The sequence below is a fragment of the Stigmatopora argus genome, chromosome 9, assembly GCF_051989625.1.
Source record: "Stigmatopora argus isolate UIUO_Sarg chromosome 9, RoL_Sarg_1.0, whole genome shotgun sequence".
NCBI classification, from domain to species: domain Eukaryota; kingdom Metazoa; phylum Chordata; class Actinopteri; order Syngnathiformes; family Syngnathidae; genus Stigmatopora; species Stigmatopora argus.
The window spans coordinates 1,670,187-1,689,904 of record NC_135395.1 but is presented as its reverse complement, the minus strand read 5'-3'; the positions used below and the strand labels follow the sequence as shown (position 1 = coordinate 1,689,904).

Sequence of the window (19,718 nt, the reverse complement as noted above, 5' to 3'; positions counted from 1 at the left end):
TTATGTTGGGACCACGCTTGAGGACGCTTTCCCCCACAGCTGCTTTCGAGGCCAGTTAATTGTTTTCAGGACTATTGACGGCAACAAAAATTATACTGAACAGGGGTTTGTGGCAATAAAGGAACAACTGGCAGCCACTAGTCTGATGGCGCTCCAGGATCGCATAGCAGTTGATATGCTGCAAGGGGGCGTGTGCGCAATGTTTGGAGATGAATGTTGCACCTGTTACACCCTGCATTTGATCTTGAAGCACAGGGAGAAATAATCAGAACAGTGATCCATTGTTGTTTCTTCAATCCAACTTTTTACTGTAATAATTAACACAAAAACCCATAACATACAATTACACCCATATATATACATTATCAACACATTAGAACCCAAAACATAATGTACAATTACACACACACACACACACACACACACATATATATATATATATATATATATATATATATATATATATATATATATATATATATATATATATATATATTAGCAACACTTTAGAACCCAAAACACAATGCACACACACACTCGTTCAACACACGGTCATAACTTGTTATATATTTTCCTTTTACAACTTCTCATCTATTCAACAGGGCAAACAATGCAATATCAATAATATGACATCCTTTCTATGACCGTTATAGACACTGTCCACGATAATGGTGGCCGAAGGTAGCATGCTAAATGCTATTCCATGTGCGTGACCCGAGAGTCGCACATTCAAGCCCGTAATTCAAAAGTAAATAAACATTAATAAACTATCTCTTTTCTCACACGCTACACAGTGTATATTACAAACCCCAAACTCAACCAGCCTTTACAACAAACAGCATACCTTGAAACACAGGGAGAAATAATCAGAACAGTGATCCATTGTTGTTTCTTCAATCCAACTTTTTACTGTAATGATTACCGATTCCCCGTGCCTCAAGCTATTTGCTAAGACATCAATAATCGAATACCGATCTTTTTTAACATGTCCCTTTTTTCCATATGGATCGAAGGATCAACAATCAAAGACCGATACACATTCAATCCAAACTCCTTGTGCATTCTCAACATGCAATCGTTAATAAATCAAACACTCTAGCATGTCACACACCTACATACCGAACAACACGTCACTATTGACGGCAACAAACCCCGTGTTCCTGCTGATCTGCAAGAAACTCATACCTTGTTTGGACTTGGACTCTGGCAGATGGCGATCATCGCATTATTGTTTAAAAATACGTCTGCTTTGTTTACCTTATAAACAAAGTAGTATTATGCTTATTCTGCAATTTCTTACACAGTCGTTTTGGTTTCCCATCCGCTCGGGTCACATTGTGTGCTTCTGCAATTTCTTACACAGTTGTTTTTGGCAACACAGTTGTTTTTTTTACCTTAAGGGTGTTATTCGGTTAGCTTATGCAAATGTTTTGAATCAGATTACATTAAATGTTTTCAGTTTTTCGCGACTAAATACAGAGAAGAATATACTGCACGTCAGAATGCTTGTGAACGAAGCCGCGTTATGAGTGTATTCTCCTTGCAAGTTGTAATCAGTTATGTGAACGATGTCTTCCAGTTTTAATTAAATATTACTAATAATGATTTAATGGTATTAATCATTATTCCATCATTTTGGTCCTTCAAGTAGCCGGGGTCAACACACCGATAAGGAATCCAGACGCTGCAGTTCAATATCTGGAGTGACCATGCACGGCGAGACAGAATTCCTTTTCCAGGCTGGATTATTTCTCAGCAGCGCCTAGATTCTGGACGGTTGAAGACTATTCCAACTGTCGGAGACATCTGAGCATATCTCTGGTGAGTCCGCGTGAAATGTCTGCATATTGTTGACGGGTTCCAAATGCGCGAAGGGCATCTCACGCGATGGCCTTTTTTTGAGAAATAGGGCTCGCGTCCTGGGGATTAGCGATTTTTAAAACCCTGCGGATACTAGTCACTAGCAGGTAGACACGAGTGTGGTCTATAAAACGTGGTGGTCGACGTTGTTTTGGTTGTGTGTGTAGTTGTTAAAGCCTAAGGAGAAACAGGAGGAGAGAAAAAACGTTACTACGAGGTTTCACACGAATCCACTCCAGAATGGGTGGCTTAAACAATAAAGTGGCTATTGACGACGATCCAAAGATGCGTCTGCCGTGTAAAGATTGGAAATTTGTTGAAAATCTGAGCGCTTTTAGAATTAAACATCTAAACTTATGGATAAATAAATATGGGTTTGCTGGCCATCTTAATATGCATAAGATATTGATACTACAGGATAAAATATGCGCTAAGCACGGGGGAAACCTTAACAAAATGGAGCAGGAGGGATATATTGATACCAATTATTGGTTTCAGATGGCAAAAAAACGGAGTGATGGAGGGGTTAAATCAGTTGAACGGAAAGGGAAATGATAACGGTGGGGCTGGAAACACAGATCAGGCTGTGTTATTCCACAGAAAAGAAGACGATGAGACTGGTCCGGTGGGAAAAAAGCGTGTTGTTAAAAAGGAGGAGGTGGAAGAGGCATTGCCGAGGCCCCCTCCGACAAATATGAACGACCGGTTGACCAGGTCGGGGGGTCCCGTGGGGGAATGGTCAAAAATGTGGGGAGAAACGCTATCTCCCCAGCCTGGGGCACCGCCAATGAGTGACGTTTTTCTTGAACAATATCCCATGATCGAGGTTGCCAACCCTAATGTGGGGAAGGAGCAGACCCCTACTATCCTGGTTCATAGGATTTGGACGCAGGACGACGTGAAAAAGTCTGTAGAAGGCATCACGTCGCATAAAGTTGATGTGGGGGAGTTTGTCTTGCAAATGGAAGACATTAGACGATCTTATCACCTAAATGGGGTGGAAACACAGCAAATTTGGATGTTCGCGTTAAAAGGTGATTGGCATGCTGTTAGAGGCCATTGGAATCCAAAAGCTGATGGTGGCCCATTGAGTCATGACAGTTGTGAATTGAATTTGAGAGTGCGTGGAATGATTGATCGGGTCACGGGGAAGTTTAAAACAAAAGCAAATTATACCGAGATTAGCAGATCTTAGCAGAAAGATGGTGAGCCTTTTGGAGAATATCAAATCAGGATGATGGCTTGTTTTAAGGCCAACAGCGGCATCGCTGAAGATCACGCGGTGGGCAGCCTTTATCAGGAGCAGCTAAAAAATGTGTTACATGCTCATTCAAATTATACCCTTAGGGAATGGATTGAAAAACATTGGGTGGATAGGCCCACGGGTACGCTTGAACAATACGTAAATCAGGCGGTGCATGCTGAGGAAGTTTTGAAGAAAAAAGGGAGAAGAAAGGGGGGGCACCCTCTAACGAGGAAGGATTTTTTTTACCAAAATAAGGAGTGGGAGCGTAAAACTTTTAACAGAGATAATGGGAAAAAGTATGCAGGGAAGTTCAACAGAAATCGAGGTAACAGAGATAGGGTCTGTTGGATCTGTGGGAAAATAGGGCATATATCACGCGACTGCCCAAATAGCAGGGCCTCTAGAAGTGAAGCCCAATGTTCCTGCTGATCTGCAAGAAACTCATACCTTGTTTGGACTTGGACTCTGGCAGATGTCGATAATCGCATTATTGTTTAAAATTACGGCTGCTTTGTTTACCTTATAAACAAAGTATTATGCTTATTCTGCAATTTCTTACACATTTGTTTGTTTCCCATCCGCTCGGGTCACATTGTATGCTTACTTCTGCAATTTTTTACACAGTTGTTTTCGGCAACACAGTTGTTTTTTTTTACCTTAAGGGTGTTATTCGGTTTGCTTATGCAATTGTTTTGAATCAGATTACATTAAATGTTTTCAGTTTGTCGCGACTAAATACAGAGAAGAATATACTGCACGTCAGAATGCTAGTGAACGAAGCCGCGTTATGAGTGTATTCTCCTTGCAAGTTGTAATCAGTTATGTGAACGATGTCTTCCAGTTTTAATTAAATTTTACTAATAATGATTTAATGGTATTAATCATTATTCCATCACCCTTCATGTACACAAAATTTCTTGTGATATTTCCGTGATGCAGCAGTTGGTAATTTTATCGTCTAACAATACATGTGAGGAGCTTTTATTTAGAACAGTTAATGATAGAAGTGCTTTTGTTCTTACAAAAATAATCAGGGGAAAGTTGAATAGTAGCAAGAAACCCCACCCGGATATGAAACCTAAAACTTGTTTCCCCTTCATGGACGACAGCTAAAGCTCGACAGCTTTTTTGTTTCTTTTGCCATTGGAAACCTCAGATATATTTCATTCTTTTCTACGTCCCCCGAATCTTTTATCATCACGGATATTTCACAATGTGAGAAACTCTGCCTTTTTTGTATGTAACCTGCCCCCAACAGAAACAATTACCCATTATTTTATACCGTACTGTGACCCCAGACAAGAACAGACTTTTCCAAACAGCATTTCCTCTTCAAAGTCGTCATTGAGTAATTGGTCCGTCTGGACTAAATGTGTTCCACTGCCACATTGTGCCACAATGACACACTTTGAGGAGAAGGAGCATCCTTGCCAAGAACATTAGTTAATTAGCCTCTCACCATGCGTGTTTTGCACACAGAAGTATAAATATGTCTATGTTTTTAAATTCATCCTAAAAAAATCCACTTACACTCATCAAACTAAAAAAAATAGCGTGTTTTTCCCTTTTAAAAAATACTTCTCTCTGGCTTTAGATATAACATTTAGTCAGAGGAAGGATTCTTATGACCTAGTGTTGGATTCGACATTTAGACCGTCAACGGGCGTCAATGCTCTTCTCCTGACACAAAATTCAAAAGCTTTACCTTATCAAATATATGTCCAAGATACAAGTAACACCAAGTTTCACAAAACCATGTTACTTTCCTTATAAGAAAGCCGGAATGTTTTCAAAACTACAAAAGTGGGTCATCATCAGATGTAAATGACAATTTGGAATGGTCCAGCAAACTTCAAATAAGCTGAGTGATCTACAAAGAGCTGTGCAAAAAAAAACACTCCCAATCTAATATGCTAGCAATAAAATTGTCAAATTAAAATTAAGTCATGCTGACAGAGTTCTATCCTCAAATCTTATTGGTGCCAGTAAACCAAGGATTCTTTTCATGGTGTTTCAGTCCCAAGAGATGATTTAGTTTCAATGCAACGTACAGTAGGAACACTTCTACTTTGCCCTAATTTCATCATTATAAAATACTGTAAACTCATCTATTGAAACCAACAGTAAACATGATGTATTTGAGAAATGTGTATTTTATTCATAAACACATCGAGATACACCAACAACACAGTATGATGAGAATTTAAAAATACACTTCAGTACAATTTCGCTACACGTAATAAAGTGTACAATTGCCATAAATGTTATTGAGTAATCACAGAAAGTCATGGCTATCTTTTTTTATTGCCACATTTTCTGCACACAACCCACAATCGCATTTAGCATTTATTAACTCAATTATAGTCAACACATATCAGAGAAGACATAACAACGAGAGGTTGTTCTTGAAGCCCCAATATAGAAGTGCACTTCGGTACTTAATGATCAGCCCATTGTGTTTTTCACCCGCTCGAATATTTCTCTGACTTTTCCAGCAGGGACACAACCTTCCCTTAGAATGGTGATGACCCCTGTGTAACGATAAGGCCAGATTAGTTAAAATGCTTACGCTAATAAAGACTAATATGAGAAGAATGTGTGCCGCACCCTCGTCAATCTTCAGGCAGTTGACCACTGTTGAAGCAATGACTTCATTAGTCTCTCCGTCACACAGAACCGCTTGAATCTTGTGCCCCAGTCGGCTGAAATGAAACACAAAGCACCGGTCAAGCCAATTTGATACTTGCTACCAATCGCAAACTGACATCTGTCCATCTGCAGGTCTTACTCGATGACCATGCTGTGGTGGGTGCTGTCTGGTTCTCCACTTGGATTGGCCGAGGTAAGAGCAAGCGGTCCGGTGAGATCACAGAGGTGGCAGGTCACAGTGTGGTCAGGGACTCGGATCATGATGCTGTCCCTGGTGCCAACGCGATCATAAGCTGGTCCCACTCCTACACGGTACCGACACGTGGAAAGCTGAGTGAATGCTAGGAGGGAAACGGGTGGGTTGTTTTATTGGTTTACCCAATTTGAGGAGCCAGTCTCCTTTACTGACGATGCAGCTTATGCCTCCTGGATACACGTTCCGCATGAACTCCCATAGCAAAGGACTGAAGGGAGGTTTGGCTTCCACCAGCTGCTTCAGGCTAGAGATGCAAATGCAAAGAGGCTTCTCTGCTGGTCGGTTCTTTCATGTTATGGAAAATATGACAAACATAGGGTGACTCATATTGCAGAATGGTACTGACGAATCATTTATCATTGATACCTTGATGTTATAGATTTTCTCAATGCCCTGTGGGTTCTTACAGGAGGCAGCCAAAGCATAGACGGTGTCTGTGGGAATCCCACAGACTCCCTCCTTTTCCAGAATGCTGGCAATTTTCAGAAGCCCAGACGTGAGTCGGGAGTTAGCCACAAGGCACGGCAGCTCAAGTACCGTCTCCCTGTTCACCTTCGTCTAAAAGAAGACAAATAAGCAAAGGTAATTACTTGGAACAAAGCACCCGTAGAGAAAAATTGACAAGAAAGTACCGTAATTACTCGAATATAACGCGCACTCGAAAATAACACGCAGGTAATTTTGGGCCAAAAAAATCTGGAAAAACGCAGTAATCGAATATAGTGCGCACCTAAAATTTCCCGCTGACGAAAATCAGAAATCTTACCTTTTTTTCTTCGTTTCACGATTGTTTTGTTCAAACAAATGTATTCATTAGAATCCTTCAAATGAAGAGTTCCTCTCTCTCTTTGTCTGTCCTCTCATACATCTCTTCGTTGAGAATCCTATCAACGTACACGCTTCCTTCATCCACTTCCTCTTCCTCCCACAACACATCATCCGATTGGCTTTACGAGATGACGTAAAATCCGTGCGTCAAAGTGAGTTTGACAATGCTTTTTTCGATCGAAAATTTGTAATTTATTTTAGTTATTGATTATAACACTGAACTGAGAGAGGGTGAACTGAGACGAGTAGGAGGCTAGAGGGGGGGAGTGGTGGTCTCGGCTTTCCGATTTTCGATCGAAATTACGAGATGACGTAAAATCCGTGCGTCGTCTTTACGAGATGACGTAAAATTCGTGCGTCAAAGTGAGTTTGACAATGCTTTTTTCGATCGAACATTTGTAATTTATTTTAGTTATTGATTATAACACGCACCCCCAACTATTGGAATTAATTATATAGCAAAAATCTGCGTGTTATATTCGAGTAATTACGGTATGTGTGATGTACCCTTAAAAATGGAAGACCCAAAGGTAGGACACTTTGGGAGAAGATGCCATTGAACCATGATGCCAAAGCTCCATACATACAAATAATTGAAAACAGTGCAAGAATGGCCACTATATGAAAAAATAAAGGGATGTAATGTTAAGGATAGTTCTTAATTAATTTAAAATATTTTTTGACTCACTTTCTAGTTGATGTGGCAAACGATGAAGGGTTGAAAGAAGAAAACAAACAAGGGCCACCTCCATGGTTGCTGCCAGCAAAATCAGGACCAGGTTCTTGTATGTGGCTGATAAGAATGACAGTGTGATGAACCCCCCAAAAATTATAATTTTTCAAAAAATAGGACATTGGTCATCCTCACCGCTGATTAAGAGGAAAGCATTGATGATGAGGAAAGCGATGGCTCCTGCAGCAAAATCATAAGCCACCTGAAGCTGTACGTCACCTAGATATGGAAATGTCAGAATTAGAACTTTGAACAAAAAAATCTACCACGCATTGGTACCGCATACCTGCAAATCTAAACCAGGTCCACATTGCCCATATCGCTGCGTAAATCGACGCGACAACAGACCCAAACGGGTCCACTCCTGTGGCTTTCAGCCGACTGACGTATGCCTGGATGACAGTGCCGGAGATAAGGACCCAAGGGACATTGAGATGGCAGAATGAAGGATTTGCGCTGTGTTCACTTGCGTGAAGAGCAGACAGGGCCGCGACCCCATTTGCCAAGTAAAACAAGGTGTCTGATGTTTCTTCAATTTGGAATGGCGATTCTTTTTGTGTGTGTTTAGACTTGATCCAGTTCACGGCCTTCTTCAGCTGGACGGAGGAAACGGGCTGCGATCCAACGGGGATAAGAGACTTCTCTGCAATGGTGTTGATAAGCCGAGAGAATACACCATACAGCGAGGTGGCGGTAAAAATGGTGCAAGCAGTACCATAAAATATGTAATAGTGACTGCCAGGGATCTGAGGGATGGTGGAGACTGTGAGCAGGAGAAACATTATATTGTGGATCAGCTCCAGAAGATCCATGTTCAGGCTTCCACAACAAAGAATCAGGGCTGAGAAGACAAAGAACCAGTTCCCTAGCATTGGTTTTCTCCCTAAGAAGACTTCGGTGTCATCAATAATGCGAGCAGAGGCCACAAACTCATCCCAGGCCTTGATCAACCAAAAGGTGGCATGAAAACCAAACTTGGTGGTATGGTAGCAATCTTCACGTAGATGGGAGTAGTAGCTGGAGCATAGCTGTGCAACGGTGATGATTGAAACCCAAGTAACTCCCAAACCGAAAGATTTTATGAAGCCAAAGCTGTAAAACGCAAAAATAAACGCTGCAACTGTGTCGCAGAAGAAACCCAAGGCCATAGGTTCTGCATACTTTGTGTTTTTCTTCTTTTCTGTGCCAGGGTTCTGGGCATTGGTTGAACCAGCGGTCCCAAAGAGGAGCACGTTAAAAAGAGGCGTTCCAAATCCTTTGATGACCAGACGTTGCGTCAGACCTTTTATAAACAGTGCCGCTGATCCATAGATGGCAAATACCAGGATGAGCAACTCAAGAATCCCAGAAACAACGAGCGCCCAGGAACCTGTCACTAGAGCTGCTGCTTCAAAGACTAAAGTGGCTGTGATGGCTCCAAACAAAAAAGGCATGATGTAGTTGACTGTGGCTGAACAAAAGGCAAGAAGAGCTGATAGGAGGATATAAGGGACTAGACCCGCAATAGCAGACTCCTTTAGAGACCCATATATGTCACAATTATGGATTTCCAGAGTTGCATTAAGTCCGGTCATGGTAGTAGACAGAGACATGTTGCTTATTGTTGATTGTGGCGGAGTGACAGTCCGCAATAATGTACCAAAGTAGATTCGGGAGGCACCGTAACTTCCCCATAGAGCGGCGTAGCCCACAAACGCAGTGCTACCCAGATGATCGTATTTTCGGAAGGACAACAGGCCTGCTACTAGTTGACAGATACCACCAATCAGGATGAGATGCACACCTGAGTAAAATTAAAAAAAAGGGAGCAATTGGTCATGTTTGGAGAGATTAGCATCAATAATATATTTGTTGGCACTTATTACCTGCAAGTATGTTTTCCACCCCGTGTGGTGCTATGCCAGAGTGTGCTGTACTGAAGTTCTGTAGTAATACGAGGAATGCACTAATTCCATTTGACAGCATGCCTAAAACACCTGGCTCACTGTAAAAACTAGCTGGGAAACCGTTGAGTGTCGTCATGATTGATGTTTGCTGACGATCTGCTCAAAATCACTGATGGATACATAAAACAGGATATGTAGATAGTATTGTGATAGCACCTTAATAATGGTCAAATGTATACTTTCACAAGTCTTTTGTTTATCTACTAACTCGTCTTTAAAATTGAAGTGTGATGGGGCAACTTTTAGGAATCTATAGCTTTTTTTATGTAACATACACTATGTCGATAATGCATATGAAAGGACAAAAATAGCAATTTCGCTCCACTAATTTTCTGCTTCTGATCTTTCTTACAATGCTTCAATGATTGTAAAAAGTTGACTAAAAGCCAAAAAATGTGTTCAAAGAATTTTCTCAATAATGCTTTGAGTAGTCTTACAACTGAGTACATTTAGATGAATTATTCTGCTCAAGTAAAACAAGAATATGAACTTATTACACTTGATGTATAATGTGCCCACACAGTATAGCATGCAGGTTATGACATGAATAATATTAAGCAGTTAATAAGGTCCTACCTTTTGAAGATGCTCTGATAGAATGTTGCCATTATCCCAGACATGGATAAATAGCTCCCTGCGGGTAGGAGGGACGGGCAGAAATTCCCAAGGTGACTATCCTGTACACTGAGCAACCCAAGTGATGACCTTATGAAACTTCACCGAGTCCTTCCTTCTTTTTCTTCTAAAGGGGGGGTGTTGATTAGGATAATGATGGCATTCACACCACAGAATTGCTTTCCTTAAACCTGATGATATGGTGTCGTGGAAATTACGTGAACATCCTGATTCCAGTTTCGTCACTATTGTGAAGCCTTGACTATATAAGGCAGCTCTCCACTGGGGCAGCATCACTATTCATCTTTATCTGCAGACAACTTAGCTTCTACGTCAAGAAGAAACCACCTGAATGAAGTCATGGGCTCCACGGTACAGGTAAACATTCACTCTCCTACTCATTTTGTATTTTTTTTTTTAATTGTTGTTTTAATATGCTTTAACATCATTTTAAAACTTCATATACAACCATACCAAGTAAGTACTATGTATGTTTTTGGCAGAGATTACACTTACCTGTTTAACATCCAGGCATATAATTATTCTTCAATATCTGACATGCAAATTATCCAATTTTAAAATATATGTCTATCCCTGCAGAAAGCCATTAGACCAAACAGGGTGGTCAGTGGATTGCACAAGTCTGCTGTAGAGGGTAAAGTCATAACAACAAAGCATATTTGCCTCCCTTTAATGTCAACATAACACTGATTTTTATTTGTTTTCATCCTCATTGAAGTCTCAAAGTATCTAACCCCTGAGGACACGGTCACTGCAAGTTTTGGAAGGTTCATCAGTGAAGTGAAGCCTCAGCACTTGTCCTCGGTGGTCCTTCATCGCAGTAAAAGAATGGTCCTGGACAGTATTGGAGTTGGACTCCTTGGCAGCACCACAGATGTATTTCAACTGGCACTGCAGCACTCCCAGGTGAGAATGTAGAAAAAGGGCAGAAAAGAAAATTAAATATCATTTTTATTGACGCCTTATATAAAATTAGGCAGCACGCGGACAGACGGGTTGAATAGTGGTTTAGTGTCATCCCTGGTTATTGCAATGACCTTTTTTAGTGAATGTCAAAGAAACAAATTAAGCAACTGAGGAGTGATGAGCCAAATTCATCAGTTTAAGGTTGTGTGTGTGCGTGTGGCTGTGTGTTTGTGCAACTGCTGACTCTTAACTGTTTACCTGTCTCCATGATACTCTCCAGCTCATGTACGCCCATCATGATGTCAGCTCTGTCTACGGACCCGGGGGCACCAAGCTCTCACCAACACTGGCAGCTTTTGTCAACGGAGTGGCGGTGAGCATATCCACCAGAAAACATACAAAAATACCAGACATGTTGTGAGGAAACAGTCCTCAAATTAAACTCAAAAAATCTCGAGTGAATCCGGGGCAAAAGTAGGCCTATTTTGGGGGGTCTTTAGACAAAAAAATGACCCTGTATGGCAAGGCTTCGTTCCTTAGAAAAAATGGACATGTATAGTAAGGCTTTATGAGGATAAAGCGGTTCAGAAAATGAGATGAGATGAGATGAGATGACCATGTATAGTAAGGCTTTTTTTCTTTAAAAAAATAAGGACCAGGTATAGAGAGGCTTTTATTTGTTAAAAAAATAAAATAAACAGTGTATAGTAAGGCTTTTTAAAAAAATCATGTATAGTAAGGCTTTTTTCCTTCCACGTATACTAAGACTTTTTTTCTTTTAAAAAATGACCATGTATACTTAGTCTTTTTTCATATAAATATGAACATAGTGTAGAGGCTTTTATTTGTTAAAAAAACAGACCATGTATAGCAAGGCTTTTTTTATTTAAAAAATGACCATTTATAGTAAGACTTTTTTTTCTTTAAAAAATGACCATGCAAAGTAAGCCTTTTTTTTTCATTTTAATAAAGACCATGTATAGCGAGGCTTTTATTTGTTAAAAAAAAACAGACCATGTATAGTAAGGCTTTTTTTCTTTTAAAAAGACCATGTATAGTATGACTTTTTTTCTTTAAAAAATGGCCATGTCTTGTAAGCCTTTTTTCATTAAAATAAGGACCATGTATAGAAAGGCTTTTATTTGTTCAAAAAAGAAAGATCATGTATAGTAGCTTTTTTTCTTTTAAAAAAGACCATCTATAGTAATACTTTTTTCATTTAAATAAGCACCATGTATTTGTTAAAAAAACAAAGACCATGTATATTAAGGCTTTTTTTAAGAAAAAGAAAAGAAAGACCATGTATAGTAAGCCTTTTTTGTTTAAATAAGGACGATGCATAGAGAGGCTTTTTTGTTAAAAAAAAAAAAGACCATGTGTTCTAAGACTTTTTTTCTTTAAAAAAATGACCATGTATAGTAAGCCTTTTTTCATTTAAATAAGGAGCATGTATAGATGGGCATATATTTGTTAAAAAAAAACCTAAGACCATGTATATTAAGGCTTTTTTTAAAGAAAAAGAAAAGAAAGACCATGTATCGTAAGCCTTTTTGTTTAAATAAGGACGATGCATAGAGAGGCTTTTTTGTTTAAAAAACAAAAAACAAAGACCATGTGTTCTAAGACTTTTTTCTTTAAAAAAAAGACCATGTATAGTAAGCCTTTTTTTTAAATTTAAATAAGCACCATGTATAGAAAGGCTTTTATTTGTTTAAAAAAAGAGCATGTATATATAGTAAGGCTTTTTTTAATGACCATGTATAGTAAGGCTTTTTTCTTTAAGAGAGTCGTGACAGTCGACAAGAGCCGTGGGGGGTGCTGGAGCCTATACTAGCTAACTATGGGCACCAAGCGGCGGCTCCTCCGAATTTGTTGCCAGCCATCTTTTAAAACAGTTAAGCACATTTGGCTGCTGTAAAAAGGCCACCTGAAGCTTGAGATGACTTTTAAAGCAAATTTCTTTATACTTCAAGTTTTCTCCACACCATGAGAAAAACAACTGAGTGGCATTTTTACCTCCCTCTTTTGATACAGACTCATTCCATGGACTTTGATGACACATGGCACCCTGCCACTCATCCCTCAGGAGCTGTGCTTCCTGCTGTGCTGGCTCTTAGCGACATGATGCCTGTCAACGGCAAACCCAGTGGCCTGGACTTTCTTCTAGCTTTCAACGTTGGCATTGAGATTCAGGGCCGACTCATGAGGTTCTCTAACGAAGCCCAAAACATCCCCAAGAGGTGAGCCTAAACCAGCTGTTTTATGAGGTGGGCTGGGCTCCGGCACCCCCCGCGACCCTTGCAATGATAAGTGGTTCCGAAAGTGAATGATACAAAATGAATGCCCCCACACGCTCACACAATTTAGAGCAGAGGTGTCAAACTCGGGTTGTTTCGCGGGCCGCATTAATGTCAACGCCATTTCATGTGGGCCGGAGCATTTTAGATCTAATATTTAGATATATATTTTTAATTGGATTAAAAGAACTGGATCAAAAGCCCTAAATAGTCCGTTTTTATAGATCTAAAGCAATGTTTATTTGATCTTTTTTTTCTTAGTATTGGAAAATGTCTTTTAATCATGTTTTTTTATTTCAAAAGGAAACAAAATATATTTTTTAAATTATGTTCAATATTAGTGGAAAACTTAAAATATTTATATATTTATTTTTAGATTTTACAAAATGCTTTTTGAACTAAAAACACAAAAGAAAAAAAATGGATTAAAAAATTGCAATGATTGATTTTAAAAAGGGGAAAATCAGGAAATGTAATGTACATCTACCATCATTTGAATTTGATCTTAAAACAAAGTAGGCACTCATGATTTACTTTCTCGGGCCACACAAAATGATGCGGCGGGCCAGATTTGGCCCCCGGGCCGCCACTTTGACACCTGTGATTTAGAGTATTCAACCAGCGCACCTTGCATGTTTTTGGAATGTGGGAAGAAACCGGAGTACCCGGAGAAAACCCACACAACCTCGGGGAGAATATGCAAACTCCACACAGTGAGGACCCACGTGGGATCGAAAATATACGAAAATATATGCCCCTTTAAGGAGCTTTTCTATGGTGTTTTAATCAGGTTCCATCCTCCCAGTGTGGTGGGCACACTGGGAAGTGCAGCGGCGTGTTCTCGTCTCTTGTCGCTGACTCCCTCCCAGTGCAGCCACGCCTTAGCCATTGCCGCTTCCCTCTCCGGCGCCCCGATGGCGAACGCTGCAACTCAGTCCAAACCCATGCACGTCGGCAACGCCTCCCGCTTGGGGCTGGAGGCCGCGATACTGGCCTCTCAAGGACTCGAGGCCAGTCAGCTAGTCCTGGATACTGTGAAAGGGGTTGCCGGTTTCAGTGCTTTCTACAAAGACTACGCTCCACAAGCTTTGGAGTCGCCCAACGGTGGTGACCACGTGTTTCTGCTAGAAGAGCAGGACATAGCCTTCAAACGCTTCCCCGCACATTTGGGCATGCACTGGGTGGCAGACGCCATGGCTTCGGTGCACGAACACCTTGTCGGCTTGGGTCCCGGCCCCGTGTGTCCGGCTCACGTTCGGGAAATCCTGCTCAGAGTTCCCGACTCAAAATACATCGACCGGCCTTTCCCAAAGTCGGACCACCAAGCCCGCCATTCTTTTCAGTTCAACGCTTGCAGCGCTCTCCTGGACGGAGAGGTGACCGTTTGGTCCTTCAGCCCTGCAGCCAGAACCCGACCTGAGCTCCTCCAATTGCTGAGGTGTGTCCGCGTGGAGCATCCCCACGACAACCCGGCCAATTTCGACCACATGTACGGTGAAGTCCAAGTAGCGCTCGCCACTGGAGACATTCAGAGGGGGCGATGCGACACGTTCTACGGTCACTGGCGCAAACCACTGACCAATGAAAGCCTGAGAAAGAAGTTTCGGAATAATGCAGGAGCTGTCCTTCCCTCAGATAAAGTTGAGAGATTGATTGAAATAGTAGAAGGGCTGGACCAGCTTCGCAACTGTAGCTCTCTTCTTTTACAACTGTAGTAAAAATATAGAAGTACAGTTTAAAACTATGAACAACATCCTAATGTACATTTTACTTTGCAATGTAGCCAATAAGAAACATTTCCATGCCAAAGATTTACACTATTGATAGGTCTCCAAATGGTTATTTTACTTGCTTTACTTCGCAATGTGTATGTGCTTCGAACATTATCAACTATTTGGGGTCTTCATTCTTAGCACATATGCTAGAGTGGCTGCTTACCATGCAAAAGGTAGTGGGTTCGATACCTGCACAAGCATACAATCGTGTGCGGTCGATTGGTCGCCAGTCTTTTGGTCGTGGTCTTTTGGTCGCGGTTTTTGGTCGCAGTCTTTTGGTCACCCCGACCACGACAAGGGGCGACCAAAAGACCGGCGACAAAACAAGGTAAAACAACACGGTCTACGCATCAATAAAAGCCAACAATGGCCATGAGCAGTTTCACTGAGCCGACGTGTGAGTGTAGAAGAGTTTGTATGTACAGGCGTTGTCCCTTTAAGAAGCTATGTCAGTCAGGGTCTTAAAAAGTTCTCCAACAAAAAACAATAAAAGTCCTTGAAATTTGGAGCTTTTCTTTAGCATAATAATTACTAGGGCATTAAGTATAACTAAATAGTAATTCACAGTTTGTAATTAGGGAATTTGAGCAATGATTTAAATGGTAATTATCACTTACCTTCCGGGTGACCAAAAGACCGGCGACCAAAAGATCGGCGACCAAAAGATCGGCGACCAAAAGACCGGCAACCAATCCCCCGTGTACCGCATACAATTAGGGTCATTTTGAAGAAAAGAAGCCTTACTATGCATGACCATTTTAAAAGAAAGCTTTATTATACATGGTCATTTTTTGAAGAAAAAGCCTTACTATACATCACGGGTGGCCAACTCCGGCCCTTGATAGCCGCTATCCGGTCCCTTTTCCATATCTCCTTCCACCAACACACCTGAATCAAATACTCGGAATCAGTATCAAGTTTCTGGACAGCTTGCTGATGAGTTGGTCATTGGATTTAAGTGTGGTAGAGGAGGGAGATATGGAAAACAGAACGGATAGCGCCTCTCGAGGACCAGAGTTGGCCACCCCTGTAGTGGGTGAATTAATTCAGGTAGCTAAGTACTTCAGGTAAGTCCTCACCAAAGACCCCGCAACTACATGAATGGTCAATCACTAAATTTTCAGAATAGGTACTTCATGTAAAAAAAAAAAAAAAAAAGAGCAAGCTTTTAGAAAAATTCTTGTGGTGCCTCTTGGTGATAATTGGACACTTCAATGAGGTTTTCATCTGGATCTCGGAAGTACAACGAGGTCATTGCCCCCACTGCTCCAGTCCTCTCCACTGGGCCCTCTTCAATCTGAACTCCACAGCTCTTACAAGCAAGACAATGGCAGACGCTGAATTGAATAGATGAAACGGAAACGAGTACAATACAAAACAATTCAATAGACAGACCTTGAGGTGTGCCGCTACAGTCGCCAGAGGGGTCTTGGTGATGAGACACAAATCTGCAGAGCCTGAGGTCGGATGCTTAGCTTTCGGCTCGAATTCCAGGCCGACCTGATGCAGGTTAAACTTCTGATTCCCAAAGCCCAGAGCTTTACGGTTTCCCTATGTGGGTTTTAGAAGACACGAGCGGTGAGGAAAGATGTCTTCAGTCAATGTGTGACATGCTAGAAAATCAAACTCTGCCCTCTGCTGGTGGTATTTTCAAAATCATTTGCAAATATTATTTTTCCATTCATTCATTTTCCATAGCACTTATCCTAACTTGGGGGGTGCTGGAGCCTATCCCGGCCAACTATGGGCACCTGGTGGGGGACACCTTGAATTGGTGGACAGCCAATCGTAGGGGACATTTGCAAATATTCAAACACAAAGTGAATACTACTACATAGGTATGGTTTCATAAGTTGTATCTGATGGCATTCATGAATTAAGAGGAAATTTAAATGCAAAAATATGCAGTAGAAAAAAACAAAGCTATAAAACTAATACTATACTTTCACCTATGAGACGTTGGTATTTCACATACGTATAATACTAGAGCTATTTGCTTGTTTCATTCAGTTTTGGAATGCAGACATTTTGTTTTGCTTCACTACTATGAAATGGAGCTGTTGGTTCAATTATGTTTTCCTGTTTAAGCCTACACCAACGTGACTCTTTTGGTCACAACGTGTCATTTGTTTATTTGCTTATGGTTGTTAGGTAATGTTTTTTGGGGAAAATACATGTCATTTTGAGTTTTGCATGGTTCTACTCAGAGGGTTTCTATGTGGCTGCTTACCGTATTATTTGCACTGGTTTTTAGCATCAGACCGAAATGGAATACATGTTTACCCTGAATAAGACGTCATATCAAGTTGAAATCATTATGGCTAAAACAGCAAATATTTTATGACTGAAACATCACACACATTCTAATGATGACACAATTTTGCGGACTGTCAAGTAAAATTTGTAAATATACATTTAAACCATTTTTTCATTACATTGTGGACGCACGTCTACATTTGGGGAAAAAACAAACTATATAAATAAATGAAAACAGAGCACAGGGGGAAAATACATACATAGTTAATAGTCAAATAACATAGCATGGTTTATATATATACTCAAAGAAGATCACACATTAGATTAGATTAGAACTTTATTTATAATACACATCGTATGGTGACGAATTTCCAATAGAATTCTACTTTACCTATTCAGTAATACTTTTGCCTATTGATGTCAGTGGCTGCCATTGACAGTTATAGACGTCTAACTGGGAGACTTGGCATTAAAGGATTATGTTTCAATAGGCTCATTTTTAATGCTGATTGTTTTATATTATCCTGTAATTTTACCAGTGGCGGGCCGTCAGGGCCTTCAAGGCCTTCTCTGCTGGCCTAAGAAATATCTGAATCATATTATATTTTGTCCATCAATACGTATTTATTAATCCAAATGGAATTACCGGGGAAATGATACTCCGGGCCCGGTTCTGATGTCTAAAAAGCTCCAGTATTTGTATTTAATCAATAAATGCTGTTTTCGGCTGGATTTTACCCCATTTTCGGGCAATGTTTGCCCGTACACCATTGACGTTCATCGCTGTCTTTTCCCGGGAAAATCGCCCCCCTGGCCTGGTTTTAATGTGTGAAAAGCTCCAGTATTTGTATTTAATCATGAAATGCTGCTAGGAAGTGGATTTTACCCCATTTTAGTGCATTGATTTATTGATTATTTTTTTATGTGTCGCAGCTGTAGCTGCAGTAGAGGTTTTATAGCAATAAAATAGTTTTTGACGGTTGGATTGATACGTTGAAGGCGCTACCAGAAAATGCACCGCCCGCCACTGAATTTTACCACATGCGCCTAAATGACCTATTATGTTTCAAGCAGCAGCACTTTTACGGCGCCCGGTGTCCAATCCATTTTGACTTGGAGGCTTGGCAGCAATCATTCGCAGTCAACCTGGATTGGACGTCTAACGTCGAACTGGACAGTTCTCACATAGGAAATGAATTGGACGTCTTTTGTGGTCAATGGCAAGTAGTGAGTTAACCGAAGCGAAGAGAGATAAGTGTAAATACGTACCTTGAAGGTGACAACCTCCATGCCCAAAGTTGACGAGTAGAAATTGATCGTGTCCGCTACGCTTTTCACAGTCAGCACCAAATGGTCCAAATGGCTCACTTTTATCGGGCATGTTTTCTTGCGTTTAACAATTGTGTGCGTTTTAGCAAAATCTTTCTTCGAGGGACAGGAAAAGGCAGAACATAATTCATTTAGACACCGGTGTCGCGTTTTGGTAGGGGGGAAATGAAAACAAAAAATACAACAATAATTACCTGAAGGATAAAGTTGTGGAAAGACCAAAAACGGCTGTTAGCTCTCCGAAGTGCCATTTCGAGTAGAAACAAAGACTTCCTTGTTTGCACACCTTTACACAGTTTAACAATTTATTGGACGCGCTACGGAGAGACGCAGTAAAAACATTACTATTTTGAAATATTTCCCTTTTTTATGTCGAGACATTGTGCAAATGTTCCTCTATTAAATTGAGACTTTTTGTAGATATAAGATAGTGATGACATTTTTATCGTGATGGGCCATCACAAAAAAATATATTTTTAATTCAATATGCAAATAATTGCTTTTCAAAGTAAAACAGTTGAATAACAATTACCCAAGTTTAAATGCTCCTTATTTTTTTAAAAATAATTTTATAATGTATATATGGCGATAGAAAAGAAGGCGGAAAGAAAGGAGGATGGATTTTGTGTACAAATAAAACGGATTTTTGGTGAGTAAAATGTGGCTATATTCCTGAATCATACTGTATGAGATTATTATTGATGCTTTTTATATGTGTCGCAGCTGTAGCTGCAGCATAGGTTTTATAGCCATAAAACAGTTGTTGATGGTTGGATTAACGTGTATTAGACTAATACACGTTATTATGAAAACTGTCTTAATGTCTATTTTGAATGCGCATGACCAAGGTCAGAGTTCAAACGCCGCCTTCTTTCAAAATGGCGGATGAGCCAGCAGGCAGTACGGCAGTGGACTGCAGAGCAGCTCAAAAGTGACGATTTGCCGAAGAAAGCCTCTCAAGCTTCTCACAGGACGATGCAGAATATTCGGTACGTTGTCAT

General features: G+C 40.5%; 2 protein-coding genes across 4 annotated transcripts; one reads left to right on the top strand and one right to left on the bottom strand.

Moving 5' to 3' along the window:
• Positions 1–1,245: 1,245 nt before the first annotated feature.
• Positions 1,246–18,370, top strand: LOC144082322 (cis-aconitate decarboxylase-like). 3 transcript variants are annotated; one of them, XM_077609392.1, is made up of 10 exons: positions 1,246–1,821; positions 5,888–6,593; positions 8,141–8,265; positions 8,762–10,186; positions 10,267–10,511; positions 10,734–10,788; positions 10,873–11,060; positions 11,341–11,433; positions 13,095–13,300; positions 14,148–18,370. In XM_077609392.1, exons 5-10 carry the CDS (start codon positions 10,494–10,496, stop codon positions 15,070–15,072), a joined length of 1,485 nt encoding a protein of 494 aa, XP_077465518.1. In that variant the 5' UTR covers positions 1,246–1,821; positions 5,888–6,593; positions 8,141–8,265; positions 8,762–10,186; positions 10,267–10,493; the 3' UTR covers positions 15,073–18,370. The 3 variants fall into 3 exon arrangements, with proteins under 3 accessions (XP_077465518.1, XP_077465516.1, XP_077465515.1); XM_077609390.1 differs by having other exon boundaries at positions 1,247–1,556; positions 1,649–1,821; positions 8,141–10,186; XM_077609389.1 differs by having other exon boundaries at positions 1,248–1,556; positions 1,652–1,821; positions 8,141–10,186.
• LOC144082323 (glyoxalase domain-containing protein 5-like) lies at positions 16,227–19,117 on the bottom strand. Its single transcript, XM_077609393.1, has 4 exons — positions 18,912–19,117; positions 18,658–18,813; positions 16,528–16,683; positions 16,227–16,444 (listed from the first exon to the last, which is right to left on the bottom strand). The coding sequence occupies exons 1-4, from the start codon at positions 18,966–18,968 to the stop codon at positions 16,301–16,303; spliced, it is 513 nt and encodes a 170-aa protein (XP_077465519.1). The 5' UTR covers positions 18,969–19,117; the 3' UTR covers positions 16,227–16,300.
• Between the last annotated feature and the right edge of the window lie 601 nt (positions 19,118–19,718).